The sequence below is a fragment of the Pteropus vampyrus genome, unplaced genomic scaffold, assembly GCF_000151845.1.
Source record: "Pteropus vampyrus isolate Shadow unplaced genomic scaffold, Pvam_2.0 Scaffold135, whole genome shotgun sequence".
Classification (NCBI taxonomy): Eukaryota; Metazoa; Chordata; class Mammalia; order Chiroptera; family Pteropodidae; genus Pteropus; species Pteropus vampyrus.
In genome coordinates, this window is record NW_011888916.1 from 426,751 (window position 1) to 441,652 (window position 14,902).

Consider the following 14,902-nt stretch of genomic DNA (forward strand, 5'->3'; position numbering starts at 1 on the left):
CGCCGCCGGCTGGCCGGCTTTTCGCCGCCTTCCCGTTCCTCGCCCGGCCTCCCGGCCGCACCTGAGCCGCAGCCTGTGCCCCCTCCCCCAGTGCAAAGTTTCCCTTTTGCATTTGTGCTCCCCCTCCTCGGTCCCGCCCCGTCTCCCCCCTCTGGCGCGGACGCGCTCCGGGGGCGGCCCTCCACCTCCCACCACCACCCCAGCCCCGGGCGGGCTCGGGCCGCGCCCCCCGCCCCCACCGCACAGGCGCCCCCTCCCAGCCGGCAGGGGATCCGCAGCCGGCGAACCCCAGTCTCGTTCGCCGCCACGGCGCACGTGCGGTCCCGGAGTGCGCCGGGCGTGAGTTTGGAACCCCATCCCCCCCAGTCGCCAGCGCTAGCTGGGGAGGGGCCGGAGTGGACTGTACCCACCCCCACGCCCGTACGACGACCCGAAGGCCCTGGAGCAATGTGTCCCGGAAGGACGTGTCCACTCGGACCCGCTCCAGAAAGTTCACTCAGTCGTCGCCCCGCGTCCCGTCCCGTTTTGGTGCCCTGGTCCTCATCGCGGTGCCCACGTTTCTGTCTCAGCTTCTTTCTCTCTTTCGTTCTGTGTCTCGGTCTCTATCTCTGCCCTTCAACGTCTCTGTATCGCCGTCTCCCTGTGTCACTGCCTCCCAGCCTCTCCTGCACCCCCAACCGGCCCGGCAATCCCGGGGTCTCTCCGCTGTCCCTCCCCCATCTCTGAGTTTTTCTCCTTGGGTCTCTCAGTCGTGTCTCTCACTAGTCTCTTAATGTCTCTCCCACTGACCCAAGTCTCTGCCTCCTTCTGCAAGGCCCCCTCCCCAGTTCAATGGAATGCTGCCCCTCTGGTTCTTCCACCCCGGGGTGGGGGAGGGGCTGGCTTTTCTCCCCATTTAACATGCCCCCTCCCCTAGTACAGGGCCCCCGAGTTGGGGCAGGTTGGAGGGTGGGAGCCCTGTCTCTCTCCGAGCTGTGAAATGGAAAGGAGGCTGCCAGTGTGAGGGGATCCTCTGGATTCCCCAGGGGATAGTGAGGCACAGCGAGAGAGGCTGGACTGCTGAGTGGGGGGGGGAAAGACTCCACTTTGGCTTTGGAACAGACAAGGGCTGGGATCCAGAGTGACCTGGAGCCGAATCTGGCCAAAGAATCTAGGAAAGTGCATTGGGGTGGGAGGCCTGGAAAAGGAGCCAGAGTGATGATTCCAGGGGACTTCTCCAGGGTGAGGGATTCCCTGAGAAGGGAAAGGATCTGCTGAGGGATCCTTTGGGAGGTAGCAGGGATCTAATGGGCTCCAGAGGAGGGTTCTGACAGGAAATCTCAGGAAATTCTATGCTTGGCTCCTTATTAACTCTCGCTTCAGGGAGCAAGAAATCCCTGTTTTTCACTGATTATATGAATGAGCCTAGGGCTTCAAGAAGGAGCAGGTGTAACTCCTCAAGCACAGCCCCCCACATCTGCAGCCCCAGGCCACACACACCTCCTCCTTCCCATACCCAGGTCACCCACCCACATCCACTTACCTTCCTGCCCTCGCACTTGCACACTTGGGCCTTCTCAACAGCCAGAGCTCAGAAATTTGCTGTGTTTGCATAGCGTGCACCTCTTCTATGCTTGTGCTCTCACAGCGCCCCTGTGCACATCCAAGGAGGGGTGTGTGCACACTCACAGTCTTGTGCATTCTTGTTCACATTTTCTTGTACATTTTTGCTTGCGCAGTGTCCCCCTTACCAAATGTCTCTGCAGTTGTGTTTTCTTTTCCACTGCTCTTTCTCTTCCCTCTTTCTTCTTTCCTTTAACAAGGGAATTGTTTTAACATAATTCCTTCCTTCCTCCCTTTCTTCTTCCCTGCACCTCCCAAGCTCTCTTTTCAGCCTTGTGCACCCTGCAAGGGTAGATGTGGTGTGCAGGGCTTCTGAGAGAGGAGGCTAGATTTGGGTGCTGGTGAAACAGTTTGGGCAGGGGGCTGCAGTAAGAGGAGACTGAGTCTGCTGAAACTTTTCTTGGAAATGGCGTTGATATGCAACAAAACGCTGCCCTTGGCAATCCGTGCTACTTCCACTCTCTCCCATCGCCCTAACTGGGAGTCTGGGCTTGAGGTCCCTCAGTCAGGGGAAGTTAGGACCCAGAACTCCTCTATAGAGCCTATGACACACACTGCAGCTCCTCTACTTCCCAGCTGGAGACCTTGAGGAGATCCTTTCCTCCCTGAGGCTCAGTTTGACCCCCTTTAAAATGGGGCAGCTAATCCAACCCTGGTCAGGTGCCAGGGCTGTTGTGAGAATCCAAGGGAACTGTGTGGCAGTGCATCAGCATCAGTGGTAGCCACTTCCCACGTGACTGACACTGCTGTGTGCTTGGACCAAGCTCGCAGCCAGGGCCTTGCCCTTGAGAAGCTCATGGTCCCTGGGGGGACAGATTGCATCATGGGAATGCACAGCAATTCAGTAACCTCTTATTGATTGCTGACTGTGTGCCAGACTCTGGGCTAGGCACTTGCAGCCAGGCCGCCTTGCTTCCAGTGGACTGACAGCTGTGTAGAAGAGGCAGCATCAGCTCACTTAAAGCAGCTGTAATTCTGAGCTGAGGTTAGAATGTTGGGAGTGTTCAATGTGATAAGGCAGGGGAGAGTCAGAGGTCAAGGTGAGATAGTCCCAGAGGAAACGAAGAAGGGGCTATCTCAATTGGGTTTTGAAGGATGAATAGGAGTTTGCCAGTTTAAGAAAGGGCACTCCAGGCAGAAAAACAATATGAGTGAAGATTCAGAGGTCTTGTCACTTGTGGAGTATTCAGAGATATAGCAGATCACAGAGGGCCTTGAATGTCCTGTTAAGTAGTTATAATTTTACTCTGAGAACACAGAAGGGAGACACCAAAGAATTAAAGCTTGGGGTGTGGAGTGTGTTATGATCAGATTTATGTTTCTAAAAGGGGACTCTGGCTGTAGGAAGTGGATGGAGACAGGATGCCCAAAGAGAAGGAAGGTGCAGGTAAGTTAGGCAAGAGATGATGGTGGCTTGGATAGGGCAGTAGCATGGAGCTATTTAGAAGGAATATTTATTAGGACAAGATGATTCGTTGGATGTGAGGTGAGGGAGAGAAAGAGGAAGGGGTTCAGATTCCTGGAAGTGACTTCACAGAACTAGGGACTTGGGAAGATAGGTAGTTTGGAGGCAGGGGGACAGATAATGAGTTCATGGTTGGACACATTGCCTTTGAGATGCAGCAGTTGAGTTTCTGGGGTTGGGGGGACATCCAGGAGGGGATTGGGTGTGAGCATCTGGAGTTTAAGAGAGCAGTCTGGGCCAGAGAAAGGACAGAGAGCTCTGTGAAAGGATTGTGGAGCTGACCTCATCAAGAGAAGACAGCCTCAGTGGTTAAGAGCACAGACAGGTTTCTAACCGTTGGGGTCCAACTCCACTTCATTGCAGTGCGACTTTGAGCAAGTTGTTTAACATTTCTGCATCAGTTTTCTTAGTTGTCAAACATATGTAATAGAATTCCATTCTTCATGGGGTTGTTATGAGGATTAAAGTTAATATGCAGAAAGTCCTTAGAACAGGGCCTGGAATCTAGTAAGCAGTATCTCAGTGTTAGCAGTTGTTTATTATAATCATCATCAACCCACCTCCATCAAAATGGGAAGGAGCTTTAAAAACTCTACGTTGTTGTGGTTAGGGCACCTGCTCACCTAAAGTAGCTGCAGTTCTGAGCTTAGGCTAGCAAGTAGAGGGAGCTCAATAAAGGTTTTGCCCAGCCCACATCCCTCATCATCTATGGGATTGTGTGTGTTGCTTAGGTATTTTTGACCTTCAGGTGGGCTGGTGTGAGAAGACTTGAGAGGAAGAAGCCCTGGGGAAAAGGCCCCAGTGTTGGAGTAGGTAGAGGGGATTCTGAGAAGGGGCAGCCTCAGTGTGTTCAGTTTTCTATTTTCTCCACCCCCAGACATCTAGCGAGGTTCTTTCCTCCTGTTGTCTGCCTCTGAGGTCCAGAGGTACCTGGACTTTGTGTGTCCCCAGCCTCCAGATCTGAGAACAATGGTTTTTGCTCTTAGGCAGTGTTTTAGCTGCTGCTTCTGGGGACTGTTGTTGGTGCAGCCATAGGGGCTGCCTGGGGCTGTTCCAGAGCGGTGTCTGTGCTTCTCTAGATTTCAACTTGTTCCTGCTCCCGCTGCCAGGCCAGGTTCCAGGCCTGGCAGGTGATGGAGAGCCCTTCTGGGGGCCAGCCCCAAGCTGGTGCCAAGGCCTCCTTACCTGGTCTTAGTCATAGCTGCCAAACTCACCCCTTCTGAGGCCTTTCTGGGTGCCAACTAGTGATTTCTAACCTGTTCAATACCAGTCAGGTTCTCTTTGAGTAGCTTTCTAGTTGGTCTTCTGGGTGTAACCAGCAGTTCCAATTATTCTGGGCTCATCCCAGGTTAAGTCTAGAGTGGTTCTGGTGAAGCCGAGGGGTGATTCTGATTGCCTGTCTAGATGGTTTGGGGAGGCCGGTTTGATCCCAGACTGGTGTGGTGCCAGGAGCTGTTCTGGCTATTCTAGAATCCTGCCCTGATGCTGTTCTGTGTGCTCTAGGGTCTTTCTAAGTGCTCGTTTTATCTGTTCTCTGACTGCCTTCAAGCCATTTGGAGCACATAACTTCTTTCCAGGTGTGGCTCCTGCTCACTTTAGGTCCAGCCTCAGGACACTAGGCCCAGAGCTCCTGGTGCGGTCATGGTTGTAGCAGTATTGCCTCCTGGCTTGGGAGACCTCTCTGTCCTCCTCCTGGAACTCTGCTCCAAGGTCCCTGAGCAAAGGTGGAGCCAGCAGCCTCACATCTGGCACTGTGAGCTCCGTGAACATCCCCAGACAAACGGGCCTTTGAGTTCGAGACACGGAAGCTGGTTTGTCTGGCCAGACCCGCCTGGCAGCCTGTGTGCTGGGAGCAGTGGCCACAGGGAACTTTGTGGAGAAGCTCAGAGGGCTGGGAGAGGAAAGTAAGCAGCCATCCTGAGTGAGGCCCGAGGCTGTTGGTTCCTGGGGGCCAGGGTGGGGATGGAGGCAGGAGAGGGTGTGAGCTCCAGGGTCAGTGTTGATGGTATTAGGTTGGGGAGTCTTTAGTCAATGAGGACATCCACCATGTTGGCCAAGGCAGTCAGTCTCAGGTGAGGACTATTCCCAGGTAAGGGAGGGTGGCTTGGGCCGTTAACAGCGCTCCCTGAGCCTTTTTCCTGTGTGTTCTCACTTTGGGAGAAGCCACGATAATGTTGCCGTTCAGGGTGGGGATTGATGTGCATGTGGGGGCGTGAGACTGAGGAGAAGGCCGCTGTGAGGTGCAGCCTGCATCAAGTGGTCACCAGTGGTGCCGAGTCCCTGAGCTGCAGTGAGGTAGTGGTGAGATGGAGTGGGTGTGTCTGACCCCTACCCTCACCCAGGATGGTGCCCACGCTGGTAGGATGTCAGTAATGGTTCTAGAAGGAAGGGGCCGGGCTCTTTCGCTGTGTGTGTGCCAGCGGAGGAGGCATCTAGGGGCACACCTTCCTTTTAAAAATTATAGAGAAGCAGAAAGTCAAAAATAAAAATTCCTTCCAAAGTTTCTTTGAAGGCTGCCTATATGCTAGTGTGGTTCTTCCAGGCTGGGCTGTTTTCTGTGAACTCATTCATGCGTTCATCCACTCATTCAGCAGACCTCGATAGAGCACCTACTATGTGCTAGCTTTCTGCTGGGTGCTAGGGGTACGGTGCTCAGACAGGCGCACGCCAAGCTCATGACTCAGTGACCACTCAGCAAATGTGTAAATAGATCATCACGTTGTGGTCCCTGCTCCAAGGCAAGGGTCCAGCATGTATTCTGGGACACCATGGAAGGCTTCCCTGAGAAAGCGCCATCAGCTCTGAGATCCGAGGGGTATTTAGTTGGCTAGAAGGATGTGGATAGTGCATTTCAGGCAGTAGCATACAGCAAGGCTGGAAGACTGGAAGAAATGTGGCACATTCGAGAATGAGAAGAGGAAGTTTTTGCAGTTGGCTGGTGGGAAGGAGGAAAACATGCGCAGGTGGGGCTGCAGAGGTGGGTAATGCCCGCTGCTCCTCTGGCTGGATGGTTATGCTGAGGAGTTTGGACACAGGGTTACTGCTGAAGTCAGGGACTTGGTCTGTGTTGTTCACAGCTATAAGCTGGGTGGCTGGAAGAAAGTCTGGTAGGTAGTAGGTGCTCAGAAGGTAGTGAGTGAGTGAAGTGGAGATCATCTTACACAAACAATTCCGTAACCTGCCTTTTTTTCCCCTTTGCGTAAACAGCAAAATTTGAATGTCTTTTTGTGTCAGTATATACTCTACTGTGATGAAATTCTCGATGGTCTCATCCTTTCTTCTCTCTGCAGGAAGGAGCGGAGGCCCCGGTGCCCTGCCCTCAATGCTGGTTGTCCCAGAGTGACTGAGAGTGACTGGTGTGAGCCAGTAAAGATTCGGTGAGTATGCCCAATGTGCGCGGCTGGGGGCGCAGCGGGGCCCTGCAGGCCAGGCCAAACAGCTTGGGTTTTGACATAGGCTGGTGGAGAGCCATTGAAGGATGATCCCTAGGGGCTTGGCATGATCCATTGTGCGTGTGGCTGAGAGATGATGGAGGCCTGGACCAGGAAGGTGGCGATGGAGGTGGAGAAAAGGGATTTGAGTGCTATTTAGGGAGGTGGAGTAGACGGGACATGGTGAAGGACTGAATGTGGGGCATGAGGGAGGGGAGGTGTCAGGGTTACTCCCAGGTTTCTGACCAGAACGGATGATAGCAGTGGGTGGGGACTGATATGCAGCTTGTCAGCTGATGTAGGTGTAAAATAGGCTTCTGGGCGACATCCTGGAACTTACACCAGAATTGTCTGCTTTCCCATACACTGTGTTTCTATAGAAAAGACTGTTCTTGTCGACTGTAGATTGTAGTAAAAGGAATAGGGTACCCCCCAGGATCTGGGGCACATCCCTCCTTGTCTCCTCGAGGTCTACTTTTTTCTGTTAGAAGCACAAGTGGGTGGGTTGGAGTTTCAAGGAATGAGGTTGGAGAGTTAAACTGGAGTCAGAGCATGTTGGACCTTGGACGTCAGTCTCAGGACTCTGGGCATTTTCCTGAGGGTGACTTAGAGGCATTGAAGGTTCTTGAGCAGAGAAGCAACATCCATGCATTCATCTCTCCATTTTATCTATTTATGAAACATTGTGTGTCTCCTGTGGAATAAAGCAGCAAACAGGGCATGCTTGAGGGACATGATCAGATTCGCATTATTGTAAGTTAAAAAGGGGCATTGGTTTGTGTGCAGGATGGATTGAAAGGGAGTGACTGGAGGCAGAAAGCCCACTAAAGAGTTAGGCAGTGATAAGGTCTTAACGTGGTGGTGGTTGGGATAGATACAGGGCAGATTCAAACTTACCGACCCCCTAGGTGTGTGGGATGAGGAAAGGGGAGCATTGGAGGACTGGCTGGCTTGGGTGACCAGGTCGGTGGTAGTGCTGTCACTGAGGTGGGAACCTGGAAGAGTAGTGGGATCAGGGAGGGTGAGTTCTAGTTAGGCCATCCTCTCTGAGCTTCTTGAAGGCAGAGCCTATGACTGTCTTGTTCATCACCCTGCCTCCTGGCTCAGGGCGCAGCAGGTTCACTGAACAGTTCTGCACAGATCGCTGAATGAAGAAGGCATGGAAGAGAAGGGTCTGGCCTGGGCAGAGGAGGGAAATGAACACATATTAGGTATCTGCTGGGGGCCAGGTCCTGTGCGTAGTGAGATAGGCTTTGGAATTATTTAGAAGCTGCTGCAAGAAAGGCCTTGTCACAGGTTAGAAAGGTCAGATGGGTTGGTTAGGCGTGGGAATACCGTGTGTCCCTTCACTGTGCAGATACCATCTGTCCCTTTACCTGTTCATCCTGAGGTGATGGGTCTGACCTACCTGGGAACCCAATTTCATCAGAAAAGGTGCCTAAAAGTGGAACCTTGTGTCCTGCTGGCATGTCTAAAGGGATTGGGGTAGGATGTGGCTTCTGGAGACAAGGCTGACTTGGATGGGGAGGGGAAGGTGTTCTGAGGTCCTGAGACCCAGGGACAGCTAATATTAGAGTGAAATCAGGCTGAGGCCTCCTTGGGTACGGGGCTCAGGGTGCTCATAGGGGACTAGGTTCTGGGGCAGGGACCAGAATAGGCCCTAGGTTACGTCAGCAAAAGATCTTGCTGTCTACATCAGGGTTTCTCAACCTCAGTACTGTTGACATTAGCTCAGATAATCCTTTCTTGTCGGGGGCTGGCCTGTTGTTATAGGAGATATAGTAGCATCCTTTGTTTCTTCCCACTAGAGCCAAGAACAACCGCCCCTCCGCAACGGCCCCAAGCCTAAAAAAAGGCCCCGGAAAATAACAAAAGGCCCAAAAGAAAAAAAAATAACCCAAAACGAAAAACAACAAGCCGGAACACCTCTTGCCTTCACTAATCTGTGCAAATCTGGAAAACCAGGGAGATTTGTAGTTATTGGCCACTTAAGCTGAGTTCTGACGGGTGAGTAGGTGGCTGGGGGCAAGAGAAGGGCATTCTTCCCAACAGAGAACAGCAAGTGCAGAGGCCTGGAAGTAGCCACATTGAACATTACCCGAAGGGAGGCTCCACTCCCCTGAGGAAGGAAGCTGAGGGCTGGTGGCTTAGGGATTATAGCTGTAGGAAGGTACCTCTGCTGCTTCCCTTGGTCTGCCCCCAGAGCTAAGCCTCTGCAGGACTTTGTGCCACTCCGAGAGATTTTGGAACACTCTTCCTAATCCCCCAGTCCATTCCCAGGGGAGACCAAGAAGCTAAGGGCTGGGAGTCCCAGCCGTGAAAGGGCAGGTGAGCTGTTCCTGGCTGTGCTCACAGACTCTTTGCTGTCCACCTCCTTCCCCAGGGCCGGGGTCGCTGCTGAGCCTCTGATTTATTCCCGCCATAATCCGGCGGTTGGTTTGGTGAGAGCTAGACACATGTTGGTTTTCCCTTCCCAAGTGTGACAAGCCTGTTTCCGCCTCCGTGGCCACCGCTGCAGTGCCACGCGGTGAACTGCCCAGGACGTGACAGAAGTGCTCGGTTAGCTGCCTGCTGATTAGAAGATGAACAGCTCCCAGCTCTCCCTGCCCTCAGGCTCCTCTTGCCCAAGCACTGGCCTCTCCCCTTGGCCAGTGCTCCATGGGGCCCTGAGTACCCCTCCTGCTGATGTCCATTTTAGGGCCACAGCCTCCTGGGAGCCAGGATCCTGGTGTGGGGAGGAGACAAGGAGGAGGCTGGAGGAACAGGTGGTATTTGGAGATTAATTAATATTTGTGAATAATAACACGTGCCCAAGGGAAACAAATCAATCTGTGTTTGCATATTCATGAGGAGGACTCTGGAATGATCCTAGGTATTCTCCAGCCAGGGAACCCCCCTGAAATCTCTGGCATCACACAGTCTCTGTGGGCGGCTCTAAGGCTGATGGGTGGTTAGGTCAGGCTGCATGGAAGTGATAGGACCTCTGTGTAACATGCCTTTTTGTGACGTTCATATTTGAATCCTGTGGCTGGCTGTGTGTGGTATCTGTTCCTCCTTCCTTTTTCCTCAAAACAGTGGCTCCCAGGGTCTTCAATTTCACCAACTGGTATAATTGCCAAAAGTACTTGGGGCCAGACATGGGGTTGGCAGTTTTTTATTTTGTCAAGTAAGGACATCATTAAAAATAAAGTGCTATCTTCTATCACTATCTTTTCATACAAGAAAGGACATTTTAACACCAAGGACAGAATTTGAGGAGAAAGGACGGCTCTTCCCAAGAAAGGGCAGTTGGCAGCTTAACACTGACATAGCAAAGGAAAAAGATATGTTAAAATTATTCTCTATTTAAAAAAATTACATCCAATTATAGTCTGTAGTATCATACAGTATAGAGTTGTTTTCCTGCCCAAGTATGCCAGTTTGGTATAACCAGTGGTCCGCAGTGCAGTTCAGAGACACGCCTGACTGTGAAGCGTTCAGGCCTTGTTTTCATCTCAGGCGTTAAAAGCCCAGACTCACCCAGCCATGCTGGCGGAAGTGGACGCTCTGCTCTTAACACTGTCATGCCGGATTCAGAAGGTTCCCAGCAAGGCTAACATCAGTCCCGCCTCCCTGCTTCTCTCCTCCCTTCCCCCACTCAGGTGACCCTGAGCACTCTGGAGTGGGGACAGGCCGGGGGATCCGGGACTCTGACGGCGGGGCCCTAGAGCTGAGAGCGGCCTGCACCGCCTGACACGGGCAGGCTCTGTGCCCAGAGCGGAGTGGGAGGCAGCTTGCTAATGCCAGGAGCCGGTGAAGGAGAGGCCCTGGCTCAGACAGCTATGTGATTGCCTGAATCTGAATAGTTCTCCGAGGATATGTCTATGTTTGTGTGTCCCCGTGTCTCCCCTTCTCTCGGCAGCCATGTCCCTGTGTCCGTGGGCCACTGGGAGAGCTCTCCGGGGGAGGAAATGTCTTTTTGGCTTCTCCACCTTTGTCTATCCTGCTTTCTGGATCAGAACAGTGTCTTGAACACCCCAGACCCAGATACACAGGGGGTTCCTAGAGTCAGTCCTCAAGTAAGGGCTCCTTGTCGTTGTCACATTGGAGTGGAGTTATCAGAGGCCCTGGTTCTCCGACACTTGTGATTGGAATCTCATCCACGATTGTCCCCCATGGTGTCTGCTCTGTAGTTATGCCCTCATGATGGTTGTATAGGAGATATATACCCCTTTCATATTGGTAGCAGGGACTGATATCTCCATGATGTCTGTAACGGGCTTACACCTCTATGCTAATGTGTGGGGCAATTATACCCCTGTAATGTCTATCAGGCAGCTACACCCCCTGATGTCTGGACTCTCTGTGTACACGTGTGCTGATGTCTGAACCAGACGGCTACACCTCTGTGATGTCTACACCTGGGAATTATACTGCTGTGTGTACCAGGACAGCTATAGGGGATTAAGACTATCATGATTGTACTGGGGAGTTATGTCCCAGAGTGACTGTGCTGTTTAATTGTACTTTCATAATGTCTGTTCTACGTAGCTTCATCCCTTTTGTGTCCATCCCAGGGAGAAATGCCCCCATAATGTGTTCCTGAGGGTTAAGCCCCTGTGATGTCTGCCCTGAGGGGTTCACACCGGATGCTTATACCTGAGGTTAAACTTCTGTGAATATTTTTGCCCCCATAATGTCTGTACTAGGCCCTTAGCCTGTCCTTTGATGCAGCGTATCACTGAGCTGTAAACCCATGATGTCTGTACCAGAGGCTATAGAATGATTGTATCGGGAGACTATATCCCCATGACAGCCTAGCTGAGCAGTTTGCCACCTGATGTCTGCTGGGACGTTGAATTCTGTTGTTGGCTACACTGCTGCACCACTGTGCTGTGATGACCAAGCCCAGACAGGACTTTGTGATATGTGACCTCCATTCCAAATTGGCCTTCATCATAAGGTCTCCCTCTCTTTTGGTATCAGCCACCTGAGCTCTTTGATCACTGAGCGGGAACTCGGCGTAGTGTAGATGGGGCTGGATGCTCACCATGCTTCTTCAACTTTCTTTTGCTGCTCAGCTCCTGTCTTAGACTTTTGGCAAGATCTGGGACAAGGGACATCTCTTACCCTTTTCCCTTTGTGGTCCGCCCCTGTTCCACTTCACGGTCCTGCCTGCTTTGTCCCGGCACCTTTGCTCACCTCTTGTCCTGTGATTTCATGACCTTTGACTATCTCAGTTGAGACTAGGGTTCAAGTTCTAGGAAGAAGCAGAGCCGTTTTTGAGCCCTGCCTCTTGTCACCTGCAGATTCTCTTTTCAATTATGGATCTATTGGTACCTGGCTCTGATCACAGCTCTCCCACCAGAGTCAGTGGGTACCATTGCCGGGTCTCAAGGTGTGTTCACCACCACTTGCTCCTCCTCTCGGTCTTGTGGTGTTTTTAGAACATTAACGAGGGACTTGTCACGTGCAGCCCTCGCTCAGAGCAAGGTATGAGCAAAGCTGGTGGACACTGGCGTGAATCCCCTAAAGCCCTATAGAGGACATGAGAGAACGGCCCTCAGGAGCTCCCCGTCAGGATGGAGTGAGAGCGGTGTGTCTGTACTGCATGGCCTGGCCATGTCGGAGGCTTCACACAGGTTTCTGGCAGAGTACAGAGGGAACACCAGGAGAGGAGACCTGTGAGCAAAGGCCGGAGGCATTCAGCCAATCCCAAATGCAGTCTTCCCCATGCACGGGTTCCTGCCTCAGTGTGGTTGGCACCTTTGAGCATACGGCTCCCTGAAGTTTGCCCATACCTCTGCTGTGACAAGAGCAGAGGAGGTATGGGGGCAAATCTTAGGGCCCAGCACCCTTATTCCTGGCCACTAGAGCCTCCCTGTAGTTTTTCTTTGGAGTGGGAAGGTGCTATGGGAATCGGATAGGATGAGGGTAGCCAGGTGGGCAGGTACAACTCATCTTGAATGTCCAGATGAGCCCAGACAGGTTGTGGCTTTGGCTTCAAGCCTCTGATACATGGGTCTTGTCTGTTTGCTTTTTGTTCTCTGGGGGCTGCATGCAGGGTCTGGCCGCCTTCCTTGTCCCTCCTTGTTGGGAGAGGAAGGTGAACAGGGTGCTCCAGGGACTCTGGAGTCCTTAGCGTCTATGGGTCTGTTCAGTTCTTCCTCCTCCCTATCTGTCTTGTTTTGTTTGGTCTCTGTGTCTCTCATACCCTGTTTCTCTGTCCCTGTTCTCTTATGGAGGCAAGTTGGAAACTCAGGGTCCGAAGGAGCATATCTTGTACACCCTCTGGTCTCAGTAGCCCTCCCTGCCCCTGATTCAGGTTTAGGAAATGACCTAAAGGCCTCTTGTACTCTCCCTGTAGTGTGACTGTTGGGCTGTATTAGAGAGTCACTGGAGATTCACTGAGGAGCCTGCACAGTCCAAGGGGGAGGGGGACTGTTGAACTGGGCTCTGGATGCTCAGTGAGGATGAGCAGGAGTCTGGGTGGTGAGTGAGGCTAGGAAGTGGCATGGGTGGGCAGTAGGGACAGTAGTGGATACCAGCTAACTGGTCCTGCCCTTCTCTCCATCACAGGTAGATTGTCCTGGGCTGTGGCTGGCCGTGCTGGTGGAGCCCTGGATGGCCCCTGATCCAGTCCCAGGGAGGACGATGGTGCCCCTTGTGCCTGCACTCGTGATGCTTGGTTTGGTGGCAGGTGCCCATGGTGACAGTAAGTCTGACTCCTCAAGGTGTGGGATCTCACAGGTCAAAAGGAAGCATCTCTCCTAGCAGCAGGACTCTGGGATAGAGAACAGGACCAGCTACTAGGAGAGATAGGATGGCTAGATAGCCTTCTAGACCTTCTGTCCTAGAAAGAACCCCTCATATGGAGAGCCCTTATCCAAGGAGTACCCCAGCCCCATGCTTCTCGGTGCATCCTGTGAGGTCTCTGCACATCCCTGAAGGCACTGCAGGGTGGGGCATGTCTTAAATGTGACCCTGTTTTATAGGCGGAGGGTGAGACATGTCTGGGATTCATGTGGTCATTGGGTGACGTGCTCAGGCGTGTGCTGTGCCCACCACTGCATATCTGTGCAGAAGGCACAGCCAGAGCCATGTCAGGAGTTGGCATGAGCATAGGGGAAGGAGTGCAACACAAAAGGGAAGTGTAATGGACGTGGGAATGGGGTACCACATGTGTCCACAGTGGTCCCAGGAGGGCTCCGAAGCCAGAGCATTGTAGCTCATCCCCTGGGCTAGACCCTCAGGATTCAGGTGTAGAGACATTGAGCCCTTCCTTTTGTCCTCCCAGCCCCTCAGCCATGGGAATCAGGGGAAGATCGGGGGGCCCGGAGGGAGCTGGGCTCCAGCGCCCCTCTCTGTGTATGTTGGGGGAGGTGGGATTGTCCCCTTCCCCTGCCCAGATCCAACTCTGAACTTTGGTCCCTTTCCTGCCGCCCTTCCCCCTGCCTGGCACTAGGAGACTGGCCGCAGCCACCCCGTCACCATGGTTACCACTGCTTGGTTACTGGTAGGAGGCGGGGCACAGGGCTGATTTAGCCAATCTGCACACTGAGGGGGAGGGGCGAGGTCGGAACCAAGGTCCCTGGGGGATGGGGCTGTTCCCAGCCTGTCCTGAGCCCAGAAGTGGCCAAGAGCCAACCCAGGGGTCACCCTGGGGGTCAGCAGGCCATAGAGTTTCCCCCAACCCCCTCTCAAGTCTCTAGGCAAAGATCTCTCTCTTTGCTCCACCCAGGCCCTTTCTCCTAATGGCTCATTAATTATTCAGGACCAGATCTGGAGAGGGGTTGGACTGGAGCTCCCGCCCTTTGTCCTCCCAGTCTGGGCCCTGGTGGGGCTAGAAGGGCAGGAGGAAGGGGAAGGCATAACTCCTGGGATGTGGGGATGAGGGGTAATGGGAGCATTGAGGTTCTGGCAATGAGAGGGCTGGGCAAGCTGAAGTAGAGTGGAGTTAGGGGGTGGGGTGATCTCCAGGCCTGGTTGGGGCCGCTGGGAGAGGGCTTGAGCCTGCAGGGGCAGGTTGGGGTAGAAGTCATCAGGTGTGACTTCCACGCTGGCAGAAAAGCAAAGGCTTGTCGAGAGTCAGGTGGGGTCAGTAGCCTCTGGACATTACAGTACTATCCTGATCCCCCTACCCCACCTTGGACACTCTCAGGGCCTGCATACAGGAGCGTGAGGGCAGAGGGACGACCGCCCATCTGGGCTTTCAGAGTCAACATATCCTGAGAGAATAACTGCCTTCCCCTCCTGCTTCAGGCTTCAACATGCCCCAACCTGTACCCCTCACTCTCATCCCCCTAAACCTGCTCGTCTTCCTGTGTTTTCCCTCCTGGCGAATGGCATTACCACCCACCCAGTCACCCAAGTCAGAAAGCTGGGCCTCCTCCCAGTCTCCTCCCTCTCATACCCCACGTCTAAT

At 53.2% G+C, this 14,902-nt stretch overlaps 1 protein-coding gene across 6 annotated transcripts in view; it reads left to right on the forward strand.

Annotated features, from left to right (window-relative positions):
• The first annotated feature begins 6,338 nt into the window (after nucleotides 1–6,338).
• The window catches only part of PTPRF (protein tyrosine phosphatase, receptor type F), a 75,833-nt gene continuing 67,269 nt past the window's right edge, over nucleotides 6,339–14,902 (forward strand). For 5 of the 6 annotated variants that reach the window (XM_023534956.1, XM_023534960.1, XM_023534957.1 and 2 more), the window contains exons 1-2: nucleotides 6,339–6,444; nucleotides 13,057–13,192. In XM_023534956.1, the coding sequence (XP_023390724.1) occupies nucleotides 13,102–13,192 (91 nt within the window). In that variant the 5' untranslated portion in view covers nucleotides 6,339–6,444; nucleotides 13,057–13,101. The remainder of the gene's footprint in view (nucleotides 6,445–13,056; nucleotides 13,193–14,902) is intronic. The other variant, XM_023534959.1, reaches the window with a different exon arrangement.